The following is an 18357-nucleotide window of genomic DNA, read 5'->3' on the forward strand; positions in this document are numbered from 1 at the left end:
AGGAAACTGAGGAAGAGTTTGCTTTACGTACTGGCCCAAGGTCTTGATTAACTGGTAGCAGACCCATGACTAGAATTTTAGCTTCTTCTCCAGACTGTCACTTTTGTCTTACTAAACTAAACAACAGAACTCAAATACAATTACCTTCTCCTAGCGGGATGAAGTATGAGGCCAGACTCTGGGGTTTCTGAGCTTAAATTTTGCTTCTGTTGCTGCTTGCTTTGTGACTTCTGTTAAGTTATCTAAACCCTACTATTTCCCTATTGGTAAATATGAGTGAATAACAATATTCATGATGAGACAGGGGAGTGTGAAAGGTATTTTTTTTTCCTATTTTACAGACCAGAAAACTGAAGATGAGTATTATTCACTGATTGACTCAATGTCATGATTAAATGGCAGTATACCCATGACTGCTATATGACCTTTTTTACCCTAAAGAATGGAACTCAATGAAATACCTTTTCAAAGTAGGATGAAGGGTGAGATCAGACCCTGGGAGCGAATAGGTAACTTCTCCCTGTTTTGTAACCTTGGTTTATGTTTGTCTTTTGTTGCCTATTTCCCTAATGATGAACACAAAGGATTCCTAATGGAATTGCTGTTGCAAAACTGATTTTTTGGAAAGGTTTTCTGATTCTTTTCTGACATAAGAAATTGATTTTGTGTGAAAGGTCTACTGATTTTGGCGTGTGTATCTATTTAAAATAATGTCATGCATATTCCTAGGGTAGAAATTATTACTCGGAGGGTTAGGTTAAGGAAAGTCAATTAATATCTAGACTAGAAAGAGTAATTTCAATTGTTTTATTTATTATAGGAAATGAACAGGGAGTTTTTGTTTTTATGCACTTAGGGAGAGAGAAGATGGGCATGATGGAAAGAGGAATTAATAGCAAAAGTGATTAAGATCTTTCCTAGAACTGGTCAAGGCACCTGATGGTTAAAGTATTTTAAATGACAGTTTTATGTAAAGTCTGTTTATTGAGTAAAAAATATCAAGCTGCCTGGATAGCCTGGGGACTTGCCTGACTGAGTATCACCACCTCATCCACTTGAAAGAATGAATGACTGTGCAACTGTAGGTTATGGATAAAAGGGGCTTAATAAGACAGGGCTGCCTTCTTGTGGAGGGCTGCCCCAGGCCACCACCCTTGGGAGGATAACAAGCCAATAACCTCAAACTACTAATACATGATTTGAAAACCCCACTAGCTTCTTCCTTTCGGAAAGTGTCAGATCTTTCCCCAAACACCACCAGTGATACAAAGCTTAAATGTTGACATGGGTAAAATCAAAACCAACACAGGATGTTTCAAGTGGGTAAAGATAATCATGGAATGCTGTGGGCTCTCCTCACCTTCCCACCCATTCTTAGAATTTCCAATAGCTTCTAAGCATCTTTCCTTCTTCATCTACAAAATAGTAAATAAAACATTTCCTTTCCAGGAATCTCTCTGAAAAGGGGAAGGGCTGGGAATCTTGTAAGGGTTAACAAAGAAGAAAGTGCTTTGTGGATGAAAGGTATAAAGGAGGATAAGCCCCGGATGTTATGACTGATTATGGGAGGAAGTTAACACACAAAGAAACTGGGTTCTGATAAGCAAATTATCCTGGTCATTGCAAGCCAAAAATCAGTGTGTGGTATTTTTTTAAAAAAGGTTAAGCTCTTGGCATTAATAAAAATTATAGTTATTTTTGAAGAACCAGTTTGATTCAATTCAAATTAGCATATTTAATTTATTATATGCTCAAAAAAAGTAAGCTATATATAACTGAGATAAGTTTCACATATTATCCTCTTTTTTTGTCCTATTGAAAAGTTTCCATTTTTTGGAGTTTGTTAAATTCAGAATCTTTTTTTTAATTTATTAATTGAGAGTCAAATCAAAGTCAAGTTGGAAAATCCTTTTTTCCCAACCTTTCCAAACAGGAAATGTTTTAAAATTATTTTTAGTGATTAAAAAAAGAACCTTTAGTGTAGGAAAACTATGACAGGATATAATCAAAACCTTAAAAATTATGGAGCACATAAACAACTTGCACACTGCTTGTGACTGGTTTTCTTAACTCCTGGAGACCAGAACAAGGGCCCTTGAAACAGGCAGTTTTAGGACAAAACTGCTTTATACAGTAAATTACAAACTTATAAAACTCACTGCTACCAAGAGATGGTGCTTATTGAAAATATAAACAGATTCAAGATAGGTTTAGCTACATTTATCAATGAAAAGCCATACCTATAAATGGGAAATGAGGAAGCAATTTGGTTTTGGCAGATGGGGCACTTCTGGGGTTGAAGTTGGGGGGACAGGTAATAAGACCACAGGGTCACAGATCTATAGCTGAAAGGGACTTTGAAAGTCATCTCGTCTGACGCCTTCATTGGGTAGATGAGGAAACTGAGGTCCAATGAGGTTGTCATTTGCCTAAGGTCACACAGACACAGGCACTAAGCTTCACAGACAAGAGTTTCAGAAATGGTGCTGCTCCCCCTGTAGCACACTGTCTCTGTGGGTTCTTGTGAAATACGCCTTGGTACCACAGATGGCACCTATGGCTAAGTGTCCTGAATATGTGATCCAGTGATAAGATTCTACATTCTTATCTAGGGGAAGGGCAGGACGCACCTGGGGGATACGAGGAGGAAGTTGCACTTACCACATGATCCAAGACACTAGCACCATTGTTGCCTCATTGAAGGCATTGAAGAAACGGATCAGCTCTTCTCCTTCTGAGCCTAGCTTCTTCAAGGCCACTCCCAAGACCAGGGCAAAGAGGACCAAGCCCAGGATATTCATCCCTTCGATCTCTGTGCCATAGGGGACCTGCACGGAGAGAGGAGACACAGCGGTCAGGCCTCAACCTTGGGTGAGAAAACGGGAGATATTTAGATCTGCCCTGTAGGGTTTTCAGGTCACACGGAAACACAGCAATGGGGAAGAAAGAAAGAGTTGGTTTTATTTCATCTTCTTCTATAAAGGGAACTGTGAAAGGAAGAAGGAAGCTCAGGAGACAGAAAAAGAAAACTGAGAGGGCTGAATGGGAATAATGAATTAAGAGCTCTGGCTAGGGACCAGTCCCATGAAATGTCATCATAGAAAAATGGGAGAAAGAGAGAGACAGACATGACAAGAGTGTGGAAGGGCAGGCAGAAATGGGAGAGGAGGCTTTTGATACGCAAAATAAATAAGGTGGCTGCAGGCATGTAAAGGGTACAGACAAGACAAAGAATGAAGAGAGAACCATTCTTCAGAGAAGCCTCTTTAGAAAACTGAGTTGTATAATGTTTTGGTGGCCTTAGTGAATGAACAAAGCAGACAAAGTAGGGGAAAGAGGAAGAACATGAGAAGGAAGGAAGGAAGGAAGGAGATAAGCGTTTATCACAGTGCTAGGCACTGTGCTAATCATTTTTTCCCCCAAATATCTATTTTGATTCTCACAACAAGCCTGTGAAATAGGTATTACTGCTGTTGAGCCATTTTTAAGTAGTGTCCAACTCTTCATGACCCCACTTGAGGTTTTCTTGGCAGAGATACTAGAGTGGTTCGCCATTTCTTTCTTCAACTCATTTTACAGATGAAGAAACTCAGGCAAATAGGGTTAAGTGACTTGCCTGGGGTCACACAGCTAGTAAGTGTCTTAAGGCCAGATCCAAACTCAGATCTTCCTGATTCTAGACATGGTGCTCTACTCACTGCACTACCTACCTGCTATATGGTTTAGGGGCCCCCATTTCTGTTTGAGTTTGGTACTACTGTGCTAGGCAACTCTGAGACTAAAAATTGCTCAGATATCATTGCCCGGCAACAGCAGAGAAAGTTTCTCAATGAGGACTCCCCATCCCAGTGAAAGTGCAGTTCCAGTCCCTTCACTATCCCAGTATTATTACCAAATCACCATATAAACCCATTTTCTCCTGGCATTGTTCTCTGAGGGAGAGGTGCTACACGAGACGAATTATTTGCCACTGTACTTCTATGACCCTGGAAGACAAAGCGAGGCTGATGACTTTGTGCTACTCTGCCTCACTTAAATCCAAATGACATGCAAGTCAAGACATCACCCAGCAATGTCAATGGTCCTCTTAGAAAATGAAGGACAAACATTAATGTGTCTTTCTTGGTATCCACAGTCTTTATCACTAAAAGAATGAATCGGAAATAAATTCAGAACTCTCTTTGATAGAACATGGCTGTACAGTGTACAGATTCTACATGAGTAATAAAGTAACTGATTGACTAGTTTAATTGATTCTTGTCTGTTAATTTACATTATGACTCTGGGTGATGAGAAAGAATAGATTAACACCAAATCTAGTTACCCAATACATTCATACCAAATCTAACACAGGGAAATTGGAGCTCCAGCTCATAGAATTATAGAATTTTTGTTAGAAAGGAAATAAAACATCATCTAGTTCAATCTCTCCCTACTGTAGTAACTCACACAAGGTCACATTCTTAATTAGTGACAGAGCTAAAATCAGGACCCAGGTCTCCTGACTTCAGCGCTCCTTCTGCTGGGGATCTCTTTAGCCAAATTCCTGATAAGAGACAATCAGGTGAAGAAACCTACAAAAGCTTTGTGATTAAAGTAATACATAGGGTTTGGAGAAGCAAGATCCACAGTTATGATCCTAGAATTAATGTGACATCTCCCCATTTGAATGGAAGCTTCTTAAGAGCAGAGGTTGGTTTGTTTTTCTACTTGTATTTCCATAGCTTTGTATATAATAGTACAAATGGTACAAAGCACATAATACTTTCTCATTCATTCAACGTTCAATTCAACAAGCATTTATTAAGCACCTACTCTGTACCAGGAACTATGCTAAGTGCTGGAGGAGACAGAAAAAAACACCCAATGCTTTGCATTCTAATGGGGAAGGGAGATTCAACCTGTATAGTGCAAAGTAGATAAAAATACTTGTTGAATTGAATGTTGGTAGAATTCCCTAGAGGGTGAACAAAAGGTATAGTTTTCAGTTTTATTATTAATTTATGATGATGCTGCATTCAGGTTTTCAGCATGTTTCATGTGCATCATATATAGTAAGGATTAACACAAAGCAAAGTACCCACTGGTACCCAGAAGAAGGAAAAAAAAGCTTCCTAATCCTATGCTAATTGTACGGATTGACTGCATACATCTAATGCAGTGTAGATTGTTGGGTGGTGTTCTATATAGTAAGCAGTTTCCCTCTTCTGCTTTACCAGCAAATCTCAAAGAATGAAATTTTAAATGGAGGTTTTCTTTTAATTTTCATTCTTTGTTTCCCAGGGTTTCTCCAGTTCCCTTGGGTGTTCTGAAATTCTAGAAAAAGAGAATGAATTTTAACTTACTTCCATTTGAGAAAAATCTAAGTCCCACTTGGCATTTGAAGAAAGCGCAGAAATGACCCTAATCCAATAGGGCTAGGATGTCACAATTTTAAAATGGTTGTAATTCACTGCCTTAGCATCTGGCTACTCAAGACCTGAACAGAATTACAGAAATTATCTAGTTTAATCCTATCATTTTACAGGTCAGTCAGTCAGGGCTTATTAAATTTAAGCCACGAGGCTAGGTACCAAGGCAGCTCAATGAAGTAGAGGAGAGAGTGCAAGATTTGGAGTCAGGAAGTCCTGAGTTCAAATCTGCCTGTGCTCTTATCTGTAAAATGAGGGAATTGGGCTTGACCATCTCTGACTGTGGAAACATGCAGTGTGCTTTATGGATGGGGGAAACATATAAGACTAAAGTAGGCCTATGAAATGAAGCAGTCAGTTAAGTAAGCAGTTCCCAAATGGCCTGAAGACAGCAGTTGCCTATGGTGTTTAATTTTGACCTGATCCCAGGGCCAGACTTTTTTTTTTAAAGCAATAGGGGTTAAGTAACTTGCTCCAGGTTACATGGCCAGTTATTTCTGGGTGTGATGCTAAGTATCTGAGCCTGGATTTGATCCCCAGGTCATACCGACACTGGAGCTGGTGCTCTTACTTGCTGAGCTACCTGGCGGCCCAAAGGGTTCAGAACTTTCTGCAGAGCCTCTTTTTTTTTTCAGGGCCAGACTTTTGTCCCAAAAGAATCTGATGTAGTTTTTGCTGGTGAAGGAACTGCTTTTCTCCTAGGAGATCCATGGGTGATCAGTTAGACCTGCTAATTAGCCAATGGGATAGTCTTCTGCCCAGTGCATTGATTAAAGTCACTGTTGGCCTTGACTGGGTGACTGAATGGTAAAGTGGAAGGATCTCTGCACTCAAAATAAGAAGACCTTGGGTTGATTTCCACCTCTCCTACTTACTGCCTTGGTCACCTTGGATGCCTCAGTTGGCTTCTTTGGGCTTCAGTTTTGTCATTTGGGAGATGATAGGCTACAAAAAGTTGTAAAAAATCTTGACAGCAAAGGGCAGAATCTTATGGTCAGAAGGGCTCTGAGAGGCCACCTAGCCTCACCTCCCACTCATTGCAAGAATTCCCTGTACAACATCCACTGTCTTAAAAGGGGGCTCAGCCTCACAAGCCCATTCCCTTGTTGGACCAGGAATGATGTGTCCAGTACTTAAATTTAATACTTAAAAATGATATACTTAATGCTTTTTTACATTTTAATACTTAAAATACTTAACACTTTTTAACTTTTAATACTTAAGATCCTTAAATTTAATACTTAAAAACAACAAACCATACATAAGGATCCCTTTGGGCCACAGACTGACTTAGTTTTAAAATGTAATATTATCTATGTTTTGTGATATTTTTATTTCTTGTTAAATATTTTCCTAATTACATTTCAATCTGGTTAAGACCCTGGCTAAATCACTTACCCTCTTTCCCCTCAGTTCCACCATCAGCCTAATGGGAATGATAATAGCAACTACCTCACAGGACTGTTGTGAGGAGCAAATAAAATACGTAAAATGATTTGCAACCCTGAGAATGTTATCTAAATGCTAGTTATTACTATTACTATTATTGCTGTACTCTTGGAACAATCTCACCTCAAGCTTAACCTGTAGAACATGGGAGCAAACTTTGGAAATACCATGCAATGAATTTGGGAGGTCAAGCAGAGGTAACTTTCAAACTGTAGAGTTATTTGTATGGCTTGGTGAATTTAAAAAATTACTTTCCCTTAGGATTGCACATTGCTTTGATGATGGCTGAGCTTAAAGTACATGACTTTGGGCATTAGAGCCAAAAGAACAAGTATAATTGTGTTTTGGAAAAAAAAATCTTTTGTTTTTTTTTTTTCCTTTCCTTTTAGAGGGGGAAAGGCAGGGCAATTGGGGTTAAGTGACTTGCCCAAGGTCACACAGCTAGTAAGTGTTAAGTGTCTGAGGTCAGATTTGAACTCAGGTCCTCCTGCTTCAGGGTCAGTGCTCTATTCACTGTGCCACCTAGCCACCCTATGCTCTGTCTTAAGTAAATGTGCGTGGTCCACCAATTCTTCCTCCTGCCTGCCTTCCAAGCTCCCCAACCAGAATCTAGTCCCCTACTCACCATCTGCATCAGTGACCAACAAAAATCCAGAGTTATGAACTTTCAGCCAAAAACCTTTGAAAATCTGTCTGTTAAACAATTCAGGGAAAAGGTGGCAAGAAGAAACTTCTGAAGAATGTCAAGTGCTTTTCAGAGCAAGTGAGCATAGCTGTCATTACCGTTTCTAAAGTGGTGTTCCCAAAGGTTGCGTTGTGGATGACCCTCTTGTAGTCAGTAGCGTACTGTAAGCAAGAGAAAAACAAACCTCAGTTCAGGTGGTCACAACTCTCGCAGAAGAATGAACACAAATGTGGCTATGAGAGCTTAATGATTTCCTTGTAGACTTCCTGGTTGACATCCAAGCTGAGTCATGAAGGGGAACTCCTGACTCCGGTGTGCTGGACCAAATCTTGCTTTTGAAAATGAGACAAAAGTTTCAAAAGGAGTAAGATGTAGGCTTAGACACCACTTCTACAAGTGGTCCCAGAAATATGCAGGGGCAGGGCAGGGGCAGGGGCATGGGTAGCAAAGCACTGGATGAAAAACTTCCTATGTTTGTGGAATGTTCAAGAAGGAGGCTTTTGTCAAATTTTATTCCATTGAATTGCACATTATATTGTCATTAAAATATATTAGTAGGGTTTAGCTATGATTAATTCTATTAATAATTAATTCTATAGCAGAACAAAGTTCACTTATTAATCTGCCATGGCTTAAACCAGAGACAGGACTCTTGACTGAATTTTCAATATTCTTTTCAGATCTGACTTATTTAGTCCAGGGATTTTATATTATTTTTATGGGCTGGTTTAACATTTGCCTTTGCTTTCCACACTGGGTAGGTAGATTAGCAGTAGCATATTTCTTCTGACACTTTACTGCCATATTTATCTGAAATACTGGTGTTGTTCAATCATCTTTAGTCCTGTTCGACTCTTCATGACCCCATTTGGGGTTTCCTTGGCAAAGATACTGGAGTGGTTTACCATTTTCTTCTCCAGTTCATTTTACAGATGAGGAAACTGAGGCAAACAGTCTTAAGTGACTTGCCCAGGGTCACACAGTTAGTAAGTTTTAAAGCAGATTTGAACTTAGGAAGATGAGTCTTCTTGATTCCAGGTCAGGTGCTCTATCCACTTTGACACCTAGCTGCCCTATCTGAAATATAATCATTCCCTAATTTCTGTCCTATCTGTGGCTTGGGAATACATTTGCCTCTTAGAGTCTCACTGTAATAATACGCACTAGAGAGCAGGATATTCAGTAAGGTAGAGTCTATCTTGGGTGCCATTCAAGATTTGGATACGAAAGGAACAAAAGCATCTTGGGGACAGCATTCAGACTAACTGATGGTATACACCATTCATTAACATCAATTTTACCTGCCTGGATTTTGACAGACTCTGAAATATTCTGTTAGATTTTGTGATCAACATAAAAAGAAAACAAAGTTGCCTTCTCACCTCAGGAGAAACACGGGAGGTTCCACAAACCTTCCATTTTTCCATCTAGAATGCTTCATTTAAGCCATGCATAAGTTAAGCATCACACCTTTTACATATGATCCCCTGATTTTATAAGCAAATAATCCTTAACAATAGAAGAACGAGGCAAGCCAAATGGTGACATTTAAAAAATTATTTTACTGTAATTTACTGTAATTTCTTCTATCCATGAAATATACTTTAAATATAAACAATTATAAGCATATATTGCAATAAATAGAAACATTAAATATAAATAGTTGTAAGCATATGATTATAAATTATTTAAAATTATAATTTTACTTTAAAATAAAAAATTTTGCTTCTTATTTTGCTTTGGGCAAAAAGAAAGAAATAAACTGTGTCAGTAGACTCAGTTTGGTCCTCCTGAGGTATTCATAAAGTCTGGTTCTTCTTAATTTGAAAATGATTGCCACATCTTTATAGCTCCATCTAAATAGATAATCTAATACAGGACATAATTTTCAATTCTGTCCAAGGAAAAAGGTAAACATACTCTCCTGTGAAAAACCATGGGAATACTTGAGGACAAGTAATGAAGCACTTACCACTTTCTGGAATGTTTTAGATCGAGTGGCTTAGATCTTTGGAAAAAAACAAAAAAAACTTAGCCCAGTGCTATCAATTCAATCCTTGTTGAGGCCCATCTTACACAGCAAAATTTTGTACAGCTTTTTTCAAGGTTGAGTTCTTTTTTAAAGTTTTTAACAATTTGTACTTCATTAAAAAAAGTATTCTTACCGTGCGGAAAGCAGCTACCACAAGGTTAGATGGAAACAGGTTTCTGTTGGAAAAGAAAAAAGCATATTGGGTTGATGAATATTCTACAGAATTTTAAAGTAGAAATACATCTGGTAGCAGAGACTCTCCTAGGATAGCTAGGTGGCAGAGTGGATAGAGCGCCAGTCCTGGAGTCAGGAAGACTCATCTCTGAGTTCAAATCTGACCTCAGACACTTACTATAGCTGTGTGACCCTGGGCAAGTCACTTAACCTTGTTTACCTTAGTTTTCCTGATTTGTAAAATGAGCTGGAGGAGGAAATAGCAAGCCATTTCAGTATCTCTGCCAAGCAAACCCCAAATGGTATCTCAAAAGGTTGGATACAACTGAAATGAATGGACAACCACAACAGAGATTCTCCTAAAAAAGGCATCTTCAACAAACGTTGAAATCAGTCTTTATGAAGCATCTATCATTTTTAAATGTATTTGTATTAAGTACAAATACAGTCATGATATAGAATACATAATTATACCAATAAATATATCATTATGGTATAGAATAATTAGTGTTAATAATGTTACTGTGCTATTATTATTATTATTATTATCTGGATGGAATGAACCTCAAAGGAGCAGAGGTTGCTGACTGATGGTGGCAGGGAGAAGGGGCTGCAAGTGGCAGAGGGGACCAAGGAATCTGCTTCTTTTTCCTCATGGCTCAGTGCTCCTTCAGCGTGGGGGAAGGCCATGCAGCACTGGAAGGGGTGGCCCACAGTACAGTGTCATCTGGAGAAAGCAGGGTTTGTAGGACTGCAAGGAACATAAGAGTGGGGGGGCTAAATATCAAAGACAATGAATTAACAATGGAAGGAGTCTTCCAGAGGGCATGAAGGGAAGGGAGGACAAAGTAAGATAAGGGCAGGGTTAGAAATAATGGATGAAGCAGATGGAGATTAGGTAGCAGAGGGAGGAGCTTCCCAGGTAGGCAGCCTTCATTTAGCCAGCAGGGGAATATAAAATAACACATGATCACACCCTTCTCTGTGAACAACCATTTTGTACAAGGTTTATACTTGGATGTTGATTTGATTTTCTCTCCCTAAAGAGGGGTCAGGGCTCTGAGACAATCTGGGTGGCTGGTTGTCAACACACCTAATGTTGGGAATATGAAGGCTGTCCCTCATTGGCTGTGGAGGGTTGAAGCAAGATTGATTCAAGCAATTTCCTTGGCAGGTCCTAGTACAAGTTGACTTAATTTTGGTTGAGGGGAGGTTCTAGACCTAGGCCAAGGTGGCCTTGTGGTGAGAGCCTGGCCTTGCTGGCTGGTGAGATACAGGGTATAGCAATGCTGGACTTCGTGGCTAAGAAGGTTGGAGAGTGGTGGACAAGGGAGCCTAGTCTCTAGTTTCCCCTATTTGGTTCATGGGAGTAGGAATCTTTCTACCACCTCTTGGTGAAATGCTCTAGGCTGGTGAGGCTGCCTCATGGAAATCATGTCCTAGCTAGCTCTTGAGGGGATGCCCTGGACTGGGAAGGTAAGGGTAGGCACTCCAGGGTGGAGTGTCCTGGGCTAGCGGGAGTGGAGAGAGACTCTCTCTTGGTATAACATCCTGTGCTGGGAGGGCAGGGGTAGGCACCTCATGGGGGAATGTTCTGAACTGGTGAAGGCTGAGGGGTAGCTGCCATATGGCAGCATGTGCTGGGCTGGTGGGATTCTGTAGGCTTGCTGGAGGGAAGGACACTTTATGGAGGTTGTTAGGACCTGGCTGATGATTGATGTAGTATCCTGGATAAGTGGGGGAGAAGGTGGTGGTGAAGGGAAGACGTTAAGGTAGAATGTTCCGGGCACTGAATGTCCATGTATGAGCAGGGAGGCAGAAGCAGCTCTACATGACGGTTATTAGGTCTTGGCTGACTCTTAGAAATGTCCTGGGCCGATGCTCCAGGCTGCTGAAGCTGACTCGTGTTATGTCCTGGCTACTTCTTTGTGTAATGCTATAGCATGGGGGGGGGGGGGGGGAGGAGCCGAAGAAAACTTTCCTTTTCCTGACATTAGAGCTCAGAGAATTCTGAACTACTATAGGGCTGATAATGGGTCCCTGACAGGATTCAAGATTAGACAACCCTCCCTGCTCACTTCTCGCCTTCCCTTTCCACCCCACCCTGCCTCCAACAGGTTCATTCTGTCCCCAGAGTACTACACTGGGCAATCTGTGTGATTCTCTCCTGCTCCTTTCTTTGCAATGTGCCCACTTACTTGAAGTAATATTTGATACAAGATTCTAGCATAAAAGGACCCCAGAGAGTCTCCTAGAGTTGGCTGGGCAAAAGTTTGACCGGCAATCCTCATGTTAGTCCATGGTTTGGCTTACTGCCTATAATAGCCTTAAATCAACCCGGTAGCTTCAAAGGCAGGTGATGCCGAATGTTGTTCTACTCTGTTCACTTGGTGATAGTCCCAACGCAGGTGCGTAGACAACAGGTGACAGCTAGCGGGGTCGAGTTCCTTTGCAGAGTGGCAGATAAAAGCTGACCATAGTTCCTCAGGGTCAGATAAAGAAGGGGAGTTAACAGGACCTCTAGGAGTAGACAAGAATGGTGTTCAAAGGCGGGCAGGGGCAGCTATCCCAGGACAGTCACAATGCAAACAGGAAGAGACAAGGAGAGCTGAAGTACAAACAGAAACAGGGGTGGGCAGAGTCCAAAGCAGATCAGGACAAAGAGCTGAGACTTGATAGGGTAGCTTTGTGCTGTGGCAGGAGGGCTAGGGAATTATTGTGACAACCCAGCCTGTACCATGAGGATACCGAATGGGATGTCTGGGTACACCAGCCTCGCCATGTGGGGCTGCCCAAATCTGAAAAACGTCCCAGGATCTGATAAAACGCCATCTCAGCCCCTTGACCCTAAGCTCCCTCGGGGCTGTGATCTAAGATAATTCCAAAAGACTCATGATGGAAAATGCTGTCCACATCCAGAGAAAGAACTGTAGAGTCTGAATGCAGATCCAAGCACATTGTTTTCTCTTTCTGGTGTGTGTGTGAGTGTATGTGTGTGTTTTTTCTTTCCCATGGTTTTTCCCTTTTTGGTCTGATTCTTCCATCACAACATGACTAATGTGGAAATATGTTTAAAAGGATTGTAAATGTATAGCCTGTATCAGATGGCATGCCATTTTCGGGAAGGGAGGGACATTTAGAACTCAAAATCTTATAAAAGTGAATGTTGGAAACTAAAAATGAATGAAGGAATGAATACTAAATCACAGCTACCTAGATGTCGAATGAGTTGACTTCACTATAGGTCTTCAAGCAAAAGCTTCTCCATTAAGCCCTTCTCTTGATCCCCTCAAGCTGCTGGTGTCCTCCCTCCCAAAACTAGTCTGTATTCATTTAGCATGTCTGTCTGTCTGTCTGTCTGTCTGTCTGTCTGTCTGTCTCTCTCACACACACACACACACACACACACACACATGCGCGCGCGCGCGCCTCTTCTCCTAGAATGTAAGCTTCTGGGAGGCACAGACATTGCCTCGTGCTTCTGTATCCCCAGCCCTTAGAGTAGTGTCCGGCCTATTTACTAATAAATACTTGCTGACTAGAATGGCAGAATGGTTTCTATTTAAATGTGGGCTGGACTAGACTCGAGCCTCTAAAATCCTTTCTGCCTCTGGGCATCTCCAAGGGGAGTCTTCATAGGACAGGGACTCATGTCTAGCCCTGGAGTCTCTGTCTATTCCTCCTTGCAAGGAGTGGAACTTGAGCACTGATCCATCAACATTCTTTAAACACAACTAACACATCTTCATAAGGTCTTCCAAAAAAAAAAAGTCAGTACAGTTTTAAGCTTTAATAGCTATTATTATTTGGTTATGGGCAACCTTACAATTTATTAGAGAAATATGAGGTCATCCTGACTTCAGATAATTGACAACTTTTAGCTAGGGCTTTTTAAATTGTTAAATAGGCCTATTAAATTGTTTCAGTATTATTTTAATAATTGCATTTCAATATATTTTTTCCTTTATTTGTTTCTTTTATAATCCTATGTATTTTATTTCATGCATTTAAAAACATGATTCTGATAAGGGATCCTGAGGCTTCACCAGACACAAAAAAGGTTCAGAACCTTGTTCTAGACCAAATGGTAAGCACATTAAACCATTCCAAGGAATCACAAACAGCCAGGGAGTGGCAACCACTGACAGCAAAGAACAGCAAATAGAAGAAAAAGGGCAAATATTTGTCCAATTAAGTTTATTCCAAATAAGTCAGTAAAGCTTTACTTAGTAGACAACTACTTCATCTCCCAGGAATCATCTGCTTGTGTGTAAAATGTGGGATTTGGACTGAATGACCTTTTAGATCTCTGAGTAGATCGGATACCCTGTGAGTAGATAAGGTGATCATGGGGAACCACTCTTGTCTGCAGAAATTAACTGATGATGGATGTATTTTGTAACACAGACTTATTATAGAAGACCCCTGCCATTTCTTTAGTATCTACATTTCTCTTTGTGGGACTATAAAACAGTATGACTAACTGTTGCATGCAGCTTATAGAATCTTCACTGTTTTATAGTTCTCCCTAAAGGACAGGCCCAATCATGTCACACAGACCCCCTCTGTCCCCTCCTCCCATAATTTTCAGTCATTTCCAGTTACCTCTATGCTCTGTTTGGCATTCAAGGCCCTTCATAGCCTAGCCCCCTCCTATCTTTCCAGGCTTCTTACATCTTACTCCCCAACATGTATACTCTTTGATCCAATGCCTCTGGTCTCCTGGCCGTTCCACGGACAAGACCCTTCATATCTCAGCTCTGGGCATTCTCTCTGGCTGTCCCTATGCCTGGAATGTTCCTCCTCTTCTGCTCCCAACTACTGACCTCCTTGGCTTCCTTTAAGTCCCAATTAAAATCCTACCTTCCCCAACCCCTCTTAATTCCAGTGTCTTAACACTGTTAACTGTCTCCTAGTTTTACTGTATATATGTTGTTTTGTATGTTGTCTCCCCCTTCAGAGTGTAAGTTCCTTGAGGGAAGGGACTGTCTTTTGCCTTTTTTTGGTATCTCTAGCTCATAGCATTACATCTGGCGGGGGCCACCTCCAGTAGTCTTGATCTGTATCTTGCCAAGGGACTCAGATGACTCCAGAGGAGAAAGTGAGCCTGGTGACTTTGCACAGCCCTCCCTCACTTAAATCCAATTCACTTGCAAGTCATGACATCACCTTCCAGATGCCATGGTCCTCTTTGAGAACAAAGAACAAACAACAGCTACAATCTGGCACCTGTTGTGGTTGAGTCATTTCAGTTGTGTACAACTTTTTTGTAACCCCATTTGGGGTTTTCTTGGCAAAGATACTGGAGTGGTTTGCCATTTCCTTCTCCAGCTCATTTAACAGATTTGGAAACTGAGGTGAGCAGGGTTAAGTGACTTGCCCAGGGTCACACAGCTAATAAGTGTCTGAGGCCAGATTTGAACTTAAGAAGATGAGTCTTCCTGACTTCAAGCTTGGCACTCTATCCACTGCACCACTAGCTTTACTTGTCTGGCACATAGTAGGCCATTAAAAATTATTTACTTAATAAATGTTTGATTCAACTCCAAAAGGCTCATGATGGAAAATTCCACCCACATCCAGAGAAAAGAAATTTGGAGTCTGAGTGCAGATCGAAGCAGACTATTTGCTCTTTTTTGTTTTTTTTTTCCTCATGGTTCCTCCCATTTGTTCTAATTCTTCTATACAACATGACTAATGTGAACATGTTTAATAAGAATGTATACATGGAGCCTATATCATATTGCAAGCCCTGTTGGAGAGCTGGAGAAAACTTAAAACTTATGTAAGTGAATGTTGAAAACTAAAAATAAATTAATTAAAAAATAAATGTTTGATTGATTCTATGTGTTAATACATGGAAGAATGCCAGTGAGAAAAAAAGAATAGTTACGTAGAAAACAAAACATTTTGGTTTCATCTTGGGTCACCTGGACTTCTGGATGTTCTCAAATAAGTCTAGAAGCTCTGCTGACTGGGAGAGTTCTTGAGAGCCAAGTCAATCAAGAAATACATAGTAAATGCCTACTCTAAGCTGTGTCATCCCCCAGCTCCCACTAAAGTATATAAAGATACCACACTGTGCTTCTTCTCTTTGCACCACATAACCTTGAGCCCACAGGTTTTAGTAGATCCATTCTGGGAATCTTCTTTTAACTCCCTTTCTGCACCAATCTCTTTCCTTTGGCTCTAGGACCCGATTGGCCGGCCGAATTCTGCCCTCTTGCTGCCTCAATTACTTCTATGGCTACTCTATCCTAAAATCACAGAATCTAGCGCTGGAAAGGGCCTCGGAGATCATCTGTACTGATGTAAAATCACCTTTACTTCTATTCCCTGGCTACTACTTCTTATACCCCAAGGAAAATTTTCAATCTCAAAAAATCTGATTTATCTAATTCATCCTTAGGGTAGGAATGAATGCCAAAAAGCTCCTTAATCTTACTATGAGGATGCTTATTTCTCAAACCAAATCAATCTCTAATTGTTAAAATTTCTGGCAAAGTCAGAGAAATTGGGGGGTGATTTGAGGAGGTGCAGAGGGCCTTTCATTAAAAACATCGCAGCTTATTCCTCTCTATATATGTCCCCCCCCCATAATGCTGACTGTAGGAGGAAAGAGATGAAATAAGAGTTTGTGGGTCCCTCCCCTTTGTCACCCAACTCCCTCTCCTATTGGACAGAGATGCTACACCTACACAGTCCAGTGGATGAAGAACTGGACTTGGATGAAAACCCAAGTTCAAATGCTGTCTTAGATGTTTCACTGGCTATGTGACTCAGGGCAAATTTATTCACCTGCCAGTCTCAGCTTCCTCATCTGTAAAATGGGGACTGTAGCACCTAACTCAGAGGGTTGCTTGAGAATCAAATGAGGTAACAGATGTAAAACAAATCTTGCATACTTGCAAAACTATACAAATGTCAGCTGCTATTATTATTATCTTCATTTGTCACCTGCTTCCTTTCTGAAACAGGAAGGCCCAGATCTTCGATGAAGGAAGGCTTTGCCCACTGTAGAAAAGACTGCCCTGCCTAAATCAAGTCAAAGCAACCTCTGAGCCATTCTAATTGTGTGGCCAAGGGACTTAACCTTTCACGTCCCCCAGGAAAGTTTCTCTGCTTAAATTACAGGCAAATTGGGAATCTGCATTGTTAGAAGGAAACCCAGGCACAAATAAATTCGTAGGTCCAGAACAAAAATAATGATACCACTCAGTCTAAAATGAGTGTTTAAAGAAACCTTAACTAATATCACCTTATCTAGATCATCTGGTATATGACTTTGGGTAAGCCTAACCTCTCTGAGCCTCAGTTTCCTAACCTATAAAATGGGAGGGGGGGAATTAGATCAGTAGCTCTATGGAGTCACTTTAGACATGGAAAAATAGGCCCCTTCTTTGCTGCTGGGCCTCCCCCTGGAAAAGAAAAAACAAAACAAAAAACCCTAGGAACAGCAGATAAAATCACTGAGCACACTTCCCCTGCCCACGATGACAAAACCTGAGCTACCTGGAATTAGCTGAAATTCAGCAAAGTCCAAAGGAGTCCCCTGAGACCCAGAGAAGAGATTTAAAGGGAAAAAAAGAGCAAAAACGGTGCCTGTGATTTTTAATTTTTTAAAAATGGTTTAGGCTATACTTCATTCAAACTGCTCACAGAGCACTTTCAGGGCTTCCAAAACTCTCAGCTTTTAAGTCTGGTGGCTGTTTGGTGTTTTAAGCCAATTCTCATTGTCTGGGGCCTACTGTAATTCGACTAACCATTTCCTTGTTATATAGGACAGGAATGTACAACTATTTAACTTATCCTAGAGTATATTTTTATGTTCCAGGGCTGTTTTCCTTTGCCAAAAAAAACCCACCTTTTTTAATGTTCAAAAGATCTTTACTGAATTAACTGAAAATTTCAAAGGTGACCTGGGAAAGGATATGGTACTGTATGAAATACATGTAAATATTTATTATCCTCAGTGCTCATTGTTAAAAAACAAAAAAAAATGTGTCAGTTCTCTGCTTATCTTGGAGTGCAAAATGGGCTAGGAGTAGTCCTAGTCTGGGGAATGTTCCTAGCTATGGGGGAGTATTTGTATGATTCTTTTTCTCTAATACCTTGATGCCTTCCACTAATGGAAACCCCTTTCCTCTGCAGCAAAGGGTCTGCAAGAGTGCTGTGCTATGATTTAAGAATTCAGGTTATGCTCCAGGAAGGAGGCAGCTGTACCATGGCAAGAAGCCACCTATTGGCAGGCCCTCAGTGGAACCTCCTCACCTAGCCATCCCGCTCTCGGCCACTCTGCACAGCTAACATTCCCGCCTCTCACCTCTTTGCCCTGGGCCTGGATGTCTCCCAGACCTAGGATGCCCCCTCTCACCTCTGCCTCTTAGAATCTCTGGTTTCCTTCAAGAGCCATTTTTTATATGAAACCTATTCTGATGCCCCTGGTCACTATTACCTTGCCTCCCCAAACTTCCTAGGATGTGTTCTATGTGTATGTCTATAAATTAGGTATGTGTCTTTCTCACTAAGTACGGGGGCTGCTCCATTTCTGTTTTGGGTCTCCACCTCTTAGCAGAGGTGCATAGCAGGCACTTAATACATGCCTG

General features: G+C 40.9%; 1 protein-coding gene across 1 annotated transcript in view; it reads right to left on the reverse strand.

The window, feature by feature from the left end:
- The window catches only part of SLC1A4 (solute carrier family 1 member 4), a 38631-nt gene that overhangs the window by 11917 nt on the left and 8357 nt on the right, over positions 1-18357 (reverse strand). The window contains exons 2-4 of the mRNA XM_069068962.1: positions 9711-9753; positions 7644-7706; positions 2662-2828 (exon numbers count right to left, since the gene is read on the reverse strand). Of these exons, the coding sequence (XP_068925063.1) occupies positions 2662-2828; positions 7644-7706; positions 9711-9753 (273 nt within the window). The remainder of the gene's footprint in view (positions 1-2661; positions 2829-7643; positions 7707-9710; positions 9754-18357) is intronic.

Source organism: Petaurus breviceps, unplaced genomic scaffold (genome assembly GCF_028583685.1).
Source record: "Petaurus breviceps papuanus isolate PSGF00001 unplaced genomic scaffold, PetGlider_PUasm1.0 90775, whole genome shotgun sequence".
Lineage (NCBI taxonomy): Eukaryota > Metazoa > Chordata > Mammalia > Diprotodontia > Petauridae > Petaurus > Petaurus breviceps.